Below are 11,352 nucleotides of genomic sequence, written 5' to 3'. Positions count from 1 at the left end.
AAATTGAACCTTAAACTATACAATCAAACATGAATTTTATAACCTCCCTAAAAGGAATAATATAAAACCTTTTTTTAGAAAAAAATTAAAACCTTAATTATGGGTCACAATTGAAACATATAAATAAGAATTTGGAACACTTACCGTGTGCCATGCCAACAATATTCCCCAAAAGTATCACATGACTTCTTATGATTTTGATATCGAACCCTTGTCCACCTTTGCTTTCGAAGCCACACAAAAAATTCAGACACTTCTCTCAACCCCTCAATTGATTTCACAAACCACTCATCTAAACCTTAAACCTCTCAACTAGTGCGAAGATTAAATCCCTCAACTCATATAAACCCTATACCCCCTTCATTTGCAAAAGTCTTATCGCAAAATTTTAGGAGAAAATTTTGAGAAATGGTCTCATGTTTTATGTAAATAATGGTTAAACAAATACTAATTTGAGTAATGTTATTTTACCTTAATTTTTTCTAATGTGTCCTTTAAACTTTGGGAGTAATTTTTTATGACGTTTCATTTATAATATTTTTAAATGATTAAAAAAATATTTATGTATTCCATGTCATAACGTTGTTACAAGATTAACGACAAAGTGATAAAAAATACGATGTATAAAGTTTAGTGAGCAAATTGAATAAATTGAAAGTACAATAAGTGAAATAAGAGAAGGAGTAAATTTAATTACCAGGCATGTAATTTACTCCAAAAAAATGAACATTTTCAATCATATATTTTACCCCGAAGGCATAGGTCTCTAATGAATCATCGACGTCCTTCACATTTTCACCACCGTCGTGATATCGCCGCCGCCACGATCCCTACAAGACAAAGCCCTTCACATTCACACTCTTCCCTCCACCTCCACCACAGGAACTTGCTACAAGTACGGCGGCGCAACGACCTACTCACCACCGTCCCAATCCCCAACTTTCTGGCCGAACTTTTTCTCTCCCCCTATATACCGACCCATTCGAGCCCCTGCCTTAAACCTCCCTCCGAACAATACCCAAGCCATAATCCTAGCTCCCATCCCTCAATCCCAACATGTCCCCACTATAATTCCACCTTTCCATTTCCAAATCCCATCGAAGAAAATCACTTCCCCCGATGACATCCGCAAGTTCCACCACTCCCCTTCTTCTAAAAACTTTATGGGCTTCATTATCGCCTTTTCGGAATAGTTATGTGGTCGTAAAATCTCCGATCCATGCCATGAATCCTCCGCTCTGTACAAAATCCTTTTCATAATCGAAAACCTAACTCTCTGGGTCGATCAAATCCCACTCGTTCAACAATCCTCTCACTACGGTAACATCTCTTATCGGACCTGGCACGAACGTTTAACGAAAAACGCTGAATCCCTCATGCTACAGTTCCTCCCTGACGATCTCAAACCATCCACCGTCGAAATAGTCCCCTACTTCACTGACAGCTTTGGGAACTCGAGTCGAATCGATTACGGAATGGGACACGAAACCAACTTTGCAACCTGGTTATATTGCTTAGCCAAAACAGGGAAAAAGTAAGCCGCATAACGATTTCACCTGCCCATCTCCAATGCTTGTAAAAAGAGTGATTCTATTAAGCAGAGTGCATCACATCATCCTCGTTATCTAACAAGGGATCTTTGATCAGTATATCAACTCTACATATCCTTTTGCAGGCACCGACTAAAAATAACAAAGTATGTCGAGGGAGATCTTATGAAGAATGTGGGGGTGATATTGGTTATTTTGCCTTTAGAGGTGTATTTATACTGATTATTTTATAATATAAAATGTTACACGCTCAACACGCTAGTGATTGATGGAAACAAATGGGTCACTACAATTATAGGTGATTCACCCCCTTCTGGTTTATATGGAGAATCACTTTCAACGAGAGATTGATTGTTGACTGATATCTAAGTCATATTTTTTCTTGTGGAGGTATAAGGAGATTAAATGGTGAAGGAGACTAATAAGTTTCATCCTTTCTCTCTGTTTTGATCGAAAGCCTTCATAAATAAATCTTAGTGTTGATGTCATTTGTAGGTCAGCAGAATATGTGAATATAGTTAAATGACAATAGATTTGGCTCTGATAGGTTACGTGAGCCTATCAGAAGTTATGTCGAAAGGTCTCAACTTCTTAAAGAATGTCAGACATTTGAGGTCTTTTCTATGGCAATGCTTAGATGTTTTTCCTGAGTGTTTTTGGGTAAGGTGCTCTTTGTAAATTTTTCGAAAGTATTACATTCTTGAGGTTCTGAGGTGCAGGGGTACAAAAAAAAGACGTATTGAATATTTTCGGGGCCCTGAAGGAAACTAAAAAAATATACTCTTATAGAACAAAAATATATCCTATTTCTTTAAACAATTATTTAATATTACATTATTAAATCTTAGAAAATAATTAAATTAGGTACCTAAATTATAAAACTAAAAAGTTGGATTGGAAAAATTAGGGGCCTAAATTATAAATGTAAAATAATGAGATTAAAAAACTAGGGGCTTCAATTATAAAGGTAGAAAGTGAGACTAAAAAATTAGGGGCCATAATTAAAAAAGAAAAAAATGAGATTGAAAAAATTAGGGGTCTCAATTATAAATGTAAAAAGTGAGATTAAAAAAATCATGGGTTTCAATTATAACGGTAAAAAATGATATTGAAACAATTAAAGGATTCAATTATAAAGATAAAAAATGAGATTAAAAAAATTGGGGTTCAATTATAAAGGTTGAAAGTGAGATTGAAAAAAAAATTAAGGCCCTCAATTATAAATGTAAAAGGTGGAATTGAAGAAATTAAAGACCTAAATTATAAAGGTAAACAACGAGATTAAAAAATTAGGGGCTTTAATTATAAAGGTAGAAAGTGAGATTGAAAAAATTAGGGGCCTCAATTATAAATGTAAAAAGTGGGATTCAAAAGTAGGGGCCTCAACTATAAATATAAAAGATGGGATTAAAAACTTAAGAGAATCAATTATAAAGGTGAAAAGTAAGATTACAAAAATTAGGGACATCGATTATAAAAAGAAAAAATTTGAATATCTCAATTATAAGAAAAAAGTTTTTTTTTTATTAATCTAGAGTAAGTACAATACTATTTGTTCAAAGATAAGTCTAAGTCATATTTTTTTTCTTATGGAGGTATAAGGGATTAAATGGTGAAGGAGACTAATGAGTTTCATCATTTCTCTCAATTTTGATCAAAAGCCTTTATAGTAAATCTTAGTGTTGATGTCATTTGTAGGTCAACAGAAAAGGTGAATATGGTTAAATGACAATAGATTTAGCTCTGATAGGTCACGTGAGCCTATCAGAAGTTATGTCGAAAGGTTTCAACTTCCTAAAGAATGTCAGACATTTGAGGTCTTTTCTATGGCAATGCGTAGATGCTTTTCCTGGGGTTTTTTTTTGGGTAAGGTGCTCTTCGTAAATTTTCTGAAAGTATTACATTCCTGAGGTTATGAGGTGCGGGAGTACAAAAATCAAAGACGTCTTGAATAATTTCAAGGCCCTGAAGGAAACTAAAAAAATATACTCTTATAGAACAAAAGTATATCCTATTACTTTAAACAATTAATTTAATATTACATTATTAAATCTTAGAAAATAATTAAATTAGGTACCTAAATTATAAAACTAAAAAGTTGTATTAGAAAAATTAGGGGCCTCAATTATAAAGGTAAAATAATGAGATTAAAAAACTAGGGGGCTTCAATTATAAAGGTAGAAAGTGAGACTAAAAAATTAGTGGCCATAATTAAAAAAATTAAAAAATCAGATTGAAAAAATTAGGGGTCTCAATTATAAATATAAAAAGTGAGATTAAAAAAAATCATGGGCTTCAATTATAAAGGTAAAAAATGAGATTGAAACAATTAGAGACCTCAATTATAAAGATAAAAAATGAGATTATAAAATTCGGGGGTTCAATTATAAAGGTTGAAAGTGAGATTGAAAAAAAATAAGGGCCTCAATTATAAATGTAAAAAAGTTGAATTGAAGAAATTAGAGACCTCAATTATAAAGATAAACTGTGAGATTAAAAAATTTAGGGGCTTCAATTATAAAGGTAGAAAGAAAGATTGGAAAAATTAGGGGCCTCAATTATAAATATAAAAAGTGGGATTAAAAAGTAGGGGCCTCAATTATAAATATAAAAGATGGGATTAAAAACGTAAGAGAATCAATTATAAAGGTGAAAAGTAAGATTACAAAATTCAGGGATGTCAATTATAAAAAAACATTTGAATATCTTAATTATAAGAAAAATATATTTTTTATTAATTTGAAGTACAATAATATTTATTTAAAGATAAGTCTCAACCATTTGACATTGAACGCTTACACCCCTGTAATTCCTGTTGTTCGAACTTGAGACCACAATAAATAGTAACAATTCATTTACCATTGAGGTCACTCAGTTCTTGCTAAAATAAAATGTATGATTAAAAAATTAAGTGTCATATAAAAATAGGGGTCCTAAGCAATCGCTCACCCTGCTCCCTTCAATAATTAGCTCTGATAATAATATATAATTTTAAAATAGATAAACTACGTATTTAGTTACCCACATATTCTTGTAGTTTTGTTTTGACCACTGAATTATTTTTTTTCCTCAAAACCATGCATAATGATAATATTACATTTTTAGTTTCATTTTAAATATTCATTATTAAAAAATTATTATTAATAATAATATATCATAAGGTAATGTCATATTATGATTAAAAATTAAAAAGTACATAGTAAAACACGTCATATTGAAAACAACCTCAAAGAATGCACGCTACGTGAGGTGTACCTCCCATTCGAATTAATTAATTACTTCTTGTTGTCACTACAGTTGTCACATAAAATAAAATATGCCTAATAAAAAACATTTTTAAAAGATGTGAGTGATTAGATGTGTTTTCATCCTAGGAAACAATAATATATGTAATTTCGATAATTATTTATATAGAAGTACTAATTTAATAAATGTTTTTTATGATATTATATATGTAGAAAAATCTCCATTCTCACCCTCTTTTCTTTTATAATTTAGAAGAAAAAAACAACAATAAAATATTTTAAAATTTTTCCAATTAAAAATGTAGTAGAAAAAGACTGCTGAGGCTGGAACAAGAGAGGGCGAGTAAGTTAAATAAGTGGTCAAAGATAAAGCAAGGAAGGCAACACAACGTAACATTTGAATTTTATACTGCCATATATTTAATGTGATTTTAGTCCTACATCACGTGTCTCAGATACTGACAATACTCTATGTTGCTATCTGGTTGAGATAAACAAGCCATTCCATTTGAATATAATAATATCATAATTGTAATGTCAATTTAATTGCATTAAGCCCAATAAATTCATGAATAAGAAACATAAATTTATATACATACATGTATTATGTGCATCAAGAAACTTACCTATGATTTTTAAAGATAGCATCACCCCATTTATCTCATTCGATTCATCTCTGTATGTATCTGAAATTTAAAAAAAAAATAGTAAATTAATTTGGGAGGCAACTCTAATTAATGAATTATATTGAAAAAATGGTTTTGGAGAAACATATAGATTAAATGCATAATTTGCAAGTAAATCTATCGATTATATGGAACGGGTTTGTTTGTGTCTATTTAAAGTTTATTGAAAACAAAGTTTTGGATTATATAAAGTTGAGTTAATATCGATTTTAGATTATTTTAAGGTTGAATTATTTTCATTACAAATCATTTAAATTACTATATGTTCAAATAATTTTAATCTTTAAACTTCAATTATTTTAGATTTAGATCATTTTAAATTTGAATCAGTTTATATTCTGATAGAGGAATTAAATTATTATTTTTTTATTTATATTCAAATTAAATTAAATAAAAATTTGGCTCATGATTTACTCGTGTGCCGGTAAGTAAGAGAATCTCGGGACGAGAATAGTAACATCCTTTAATCAGACCATATTAATGAAATAACGTAGAAAATCAATAATTAGTTGGTCTAATGGGATAAACTATTAAAATTTTTTATGTAAAATCAAGAGTTTTTATTTCTATATTTATAAATATATTAAATTAGGCTGGGAGAATTATTCTTATAGTAGATTCTGTAAAATTTTATTTAAATCAATCGATCAATAAATCGAAAACATCCTTTAATCAGACCATATTAATGAATAACGTAGAAAATCAATAATTAGTTGGTCTAATGGGATAAACTATTAAAATTTTTTATGTAAAATCAAGAGTTTTTATTTCTATATTTATAAATATATTAAATTAGGCTGGGAGAATTATTCTTATAGTAGATTCTGTAAAATTTTATTTAAATCAATCGATCAATAAATCGAAAAAAAGGGTAAAACTAATGTTTTTAAAACCGGACCGGACATTGAACCGGTGAAGGTACTGGTTCATCGGTTCAATCGCGGTTGAATCGGATTTTATATAAAATAATATTTTTTTATTTTACATAATATTCAAAGCAATATTAATATATATGTAACACTTTTTTTAAGTTTACAATATTAAAAGGTATAAAAATATCACAAGTCATAACATATATAAATTAAAAACCATAAAATCAAATGAAACAAAATGATTCAAATCAACTACAACATAATATTTAAGGTAAAACATATTAAATATTAAATATATTATATAACTATCAAAAATAAAATTAGGGCTTAAAAAAATCATAACAAATGATGCATTTGGTTTAATTTAAAAAAAAAAACAATCTCACGTGACTAAGAAACATAGAAGAGCATCCCAAAAGTTTAAAGAGAAAATATGAGAACAAAACAATCCCACATGGCTAAGAAACATAGAAGAGCATCCCAACTTACTTCTATAAATAATAGAGGTAATTTAACATTCAAAATCATGGAGCCTTTTGGTGAGCACAGAGCGAACTATTCTTTCGCTTCAATTGAGATCAAATTTTAGGCTTCAATCGAACTTCTAATTTTTTTTGAGTTCGAGCCTTTTCGAGTTCAAGTTTTAATATTATATTTCGAGTTTGAGTTGAACTTGATAATTTTTAGCTCTTGAGTTTTTGAGTCGAGTTGAGCTTACTTTTAAAGTTTTCGAGTTCGAGCTCAACAATACTCGAATTTGACTTGGCTCGTTGACCAAACGACGTCGTTTGGTTTAATTTTTTTTAAAAGAAAAAAAAGTGAACCGACGGTTCAAATCGGTTTTGTCGGTTTTCAGCCGGTTCACCTCGGTTTTACCGATTTTCAGCCTGTTCTTCCGGTTTTCAACTGGTTCATTGCCAGACCGGTTTTGTGAGGTAATCGGACCGGACAAACCACCGGTTCACGGTTCAACCGGTTGAACCGGCTAGTCCGGTCTAGTTTTTATAACCATGGGTAAAACCATTCTTTGCCTCTCAAAATTATAATAATTGTATCAGATTCTTTGTCCCCCTTTTAGCACAATTAGTGCTGACGGGCGAAGGACTTGTCATTGAGGTTTTTAGTGGGTTTTTGTTCTTCTTCTGAAGTAGTGACTTTATCCCTCGCAGTTGATAAGATTCTTCCCCAACTTCAATCCACTCATGTATAATTTTTCGTAATTTTCTCCTTGAAACCACTTCACGACTTGTATGTTGTGATTAGGAACACAAATTTTGAGGTTGAAACAGACCAAATCCCACATTGAAAATTTTGAAAGATTGATCTAATTGAATGCAGGTCCAACTAACCTTTTTGTAACTTTATTTGGACCCTAAATAAAAACATTATTACCATCTAAAGTTAGTTTAAGTAGTAAGTATTTTGATATTATTTAATGTTTGTATACGTAAAAAATTCTTGTTAAAATACTTAAACACTAAAATTAAGTATATAATACAAGTTAATTCGAATTAATCAAGGTAAAATTTTAGAACATTGGAGGTTAACAAAAAATAAATAAATAAAAGCAATGCTTCGATCCAAAAATTACCGTGGTCCGTTTGAAATTCTTTCTTAAACGTAACTTTGACCAGATTCCAACCAAAAGGTGCAATTATTTTCCTTGGTCGGAAAACCCAACACCACTAGCCACAGCTTTCAATTTTAAACACAGAATAAAATTTAGGGTAAATTATATAAACGGTCATTTATGTTTTAGTAAGTTCTCGTTTTATCCACTAAAGTTTTAAATGTAACAAATTAATCACTAATATTATCGACTTGTGACAAATTGATCGCTAACGTTATAGATTTGTAACAACTCCGCCACTTAACGTTAACAACCATTAACTTTGGTGACATAAAGCTTAGTTAACCCGTTAACTTCTTACTTAAACAGCTGATTGTCATGTGGGAGGATCATTTGTGTTAAACGATCACCTTTTCTCCAAATTAAAAAACCCAATCTTTAAACCTAATCTATCCTATTTTCATTCATCATCTCTTTTGCCTAAAATTTCTCTGAAAATTCTTAAGGAAAAAAAAAGCCAGCTAAGGTGAAGATGTAAGAATTCAAGTATGTTCCACTTTACAACTATGAATACCCAACTAAGGTGATGATGAGACATCCATGGAATATTCCATCTCCACAACCTTTGTACTACACTCAAATCCATTTCCCCATTTGTAGTAATATTCTACTAAGTTGTGATATGGGATTCAAATAACGGTCTGATAGCAGTATCGTGGCCGCTACATCACGGTTGCAGTGGCGGTCGATACTGTTATCGCGGAAAATAACAGTGTGAAAGAGGAATCAAATCAATAACGGTAGATCATGACCGTAATTTAGCAGATAGTGACCAATCGCGGAAATAACAGACCGTTACTCTGTTATTATTTCACTATTTTGGATTTTTTGTTGAAAAAATCAGTTTTTTTTTAAATCAACTCAGTTAGGAAAAAAATACAATCATGTTATCCGCAATGACCGTAATAACATCAGTTATATCCGTAATCGCGATAAACGTAACACGACCGAAAATGGGGCCGTGATGACAATTTAAATCCCTAGCTGTGATTAATGCTGAATGTCGAGTTTCTTGAACCCATGTGAATCCATTAAGACTAAAATCGGATGCTCCCGTGGATGTCATTTAGTTAGGGCCGGCCGCCAAATCACCAGCAAACACGTTACTTTTGGGTGAAGAGACAGTAAATGGATGTTAGCCATCAAGATAGCGAGATCGACACCAAACGTCCAAAAATCGAAAAGATAGGAGATGACACCGCAGAATAATAGACCAGGCTAGCATTAATCTTATATTACTCCCATCTCATAAAATTTATCATGGTTGAATGCAGATTAGAATGATTGTGGCAGTATGATCAATTTTGCAAAATATGATTTCTGTACTTGATTAAATTTTCAAACACAAATGAGTAAGCTACAATTTCAACGCCATTGATGCTAGAAGAAGCAAAAGATCCTCCAAGATTTGCTCGTTAATCCACGCAATTAATTAATTGTAATTGAATCATTCAATTACTTGTAATCACTGGATTTGCCAAGTTTCCAGTAATGAATATGTTAGGGCCATTTAATTGTGCTCCAAATAAATAAACACGCATATACTTGGATAGAGAAAAACAAGTTTATAGTGGGCGTAGCCATCGATAACATTCATCTTAGAATAACATTAACTTTTTCTGCATCTGTTCCCGCACGTTCCGCTGCGCTCGCAATAAAACCACATTTACAGTGTCGTTTTATGTCGATAGACCAGTTCAAAACTGAAATAACAACAAAGCTAACATGGTTATTGGTTAATCTCCTCATCGTGATCCGATTGCAATGACTCGTCAATCCTTTATTGTTGGAACAACGATTGCAAAATAAAGAAAGCGGAAAATTCAACATCCTGCATCGATCACAGAAGAGCGGAAAATTACCGCAGCTGGATTTATTCTCTGAGAAATTTTAAACAAAAGAGATGATGAATGAAAATAGGCTAAATTAGGTTTAGCGATTGTTTTCTTATTTTGAAGAAGAGGCGACCGTTGAACGCAAATGACTCTCCAACGTGATGGGCAAAGGTCCAGCTAAGAAGTTAACGGGCCAATTAAGCTTTCCATCAACCGAGTTAACGGCTGTTAACGTCAAGTGATCAATTTATTTCAGATCAATAACGTTAGTAACAAATTTGTTACAGGTCGATAACGTAGTGATCAATATTTTACTTTTGAAATTTCAGTGGAAAAAACAAAAAACATACTCAAAACATTAGTCCACTTGTGTAATTGACCCTAAAATTTAACTATTTATTGAAAAAAATCAAATGAATTAATTAACAACATATTCAATATGTTTCTATCAAGTTACAAATATAGTGCAGTGGATAAGTTGTCAAAAGGATCCATCATTCATCGGCTTCCTAGGTGTGGATAAATAATGAAAGAAAGCTCCATTAACTGACTCCTCTTCCTGTTTTTCTCGTCCACTCCACAAATACCTTACATAAAGAAATTGATCAAGAGAACGATTGAGAGTGAAAAAGGGTTTCTTTTTAGTGTTTTTAAAATGGAGAAAAGCTGTCAATCTTCCGGTGAATCCTGGGATGTCGTACAGAAGCTGACCGGTTCACCCGCTCACGAGCGGTTTTCTACTCCGCCCCCAATCCACCAACCCAAACCGCAAAGCTCTCGACTTCAGAGGATCCGACCTCCTCCGTTGGCGCACGTTACCAACCGTCCTCCCCCGGTGATGAATTGCGCCGTCCCCAATATGAACCCCTCCGGTTGCCTCACTGCAAATACCTTCATGAATCAAAGGCCACCTGCTACGGCGCCTCTTTCGCCGCTCCCTCCCTTTCCCGCTGTGCAGGTGGTGGCCGAATCGCCCGTCTCTGCCTTTATGCGATACCTACAAAACTCTACACCCACCGCTGTTGATCCCAACCCAAAACAATTCACAGGGTTCCCACCATTGGCCCCACTGGTTTCACCCCTTTGGAACAACTTGACCGCCCCACAACAGCAACCAGCGCAACAGTCACAGGTACCAACAACAGGGATAATCCAGTCATATTCACCATCATCATCGGTAGCATTGGGGTGCGTGAATTCCCCACGGTCACCGTATTCATCGTTCTTTTATCCGTTTTCGGGTCAGTTAGGATTCCCACTTTCACCGAGCCCAAAATGGCCAAGTCTTTGATAGAACTTAATTTTAGGTAAGTTGTTCAAAAGGGAAAAAAAAATATATATATATATATATGTGAAAAAAAAACTGCGGTTTTAGGCATCTTTACAAAATTTTCAGCGGTTAGATAAAGATAAATTTCTCTCTCTGGTCACTTAGACTTACAAGCTTGTTTCTGGGTTTCTCTCTGCCCCCCCCCCCTTTTTTTTATGTAAAACAGAAACTTGAAGCCATGTTCATCTAGCTATATATATATAC

At 32.6% G+C, this 11,352-nt stretch overlaps 1 protein-coding gene and 1 pseudogene across 1 annotated transcript; both read left to right on the top strand.

Annotated features, from left to right (window-relative positions):
• Positions 1–776: 776 nt before the first annotated feature.
• On the top strand, positions 777–1,538 carry LOC120210919 (annotated as a pseudogene).
• Positions 1,539–10,473: 8,935 nt separating this feature from the next.
• Positions 10,474–11,109, top strand: LOC120210918 (VQ motif-containing protein 9-like). The gene has a single exon (XM_039209564.1). It carries the CDS (start codon positions 10,474–10,476, stop codon positions 11,107–11,109), a length of 636 nt encoding a protein of 211 aa, XP_039065495.1.
• The last annotated feature ends 243 nt before the right edge of the window (positions 11,110–11,352 follow it).

Source organism: Hibiscus syriacus, unplaced genomic scaffold, assembly GCF_006381635.1.
Source record: "Hibiscus syriacus cultivar Baekdansim isolate YM2019G1 unplaced genomic scaffold, ASM638163v2 tig00109945_pilon, whole genome shotgun sequence".
Taxonomy (NCBI): Eukaryota; Viridiplantae; Streptophyta; class Magnoliopsida; order Malvales; family Malvaceae; genus Hibiscus; species Hibiscus syriacus.
This window is presented reverse-complemented; position numbering and strand designations above follow the sequence as displayed.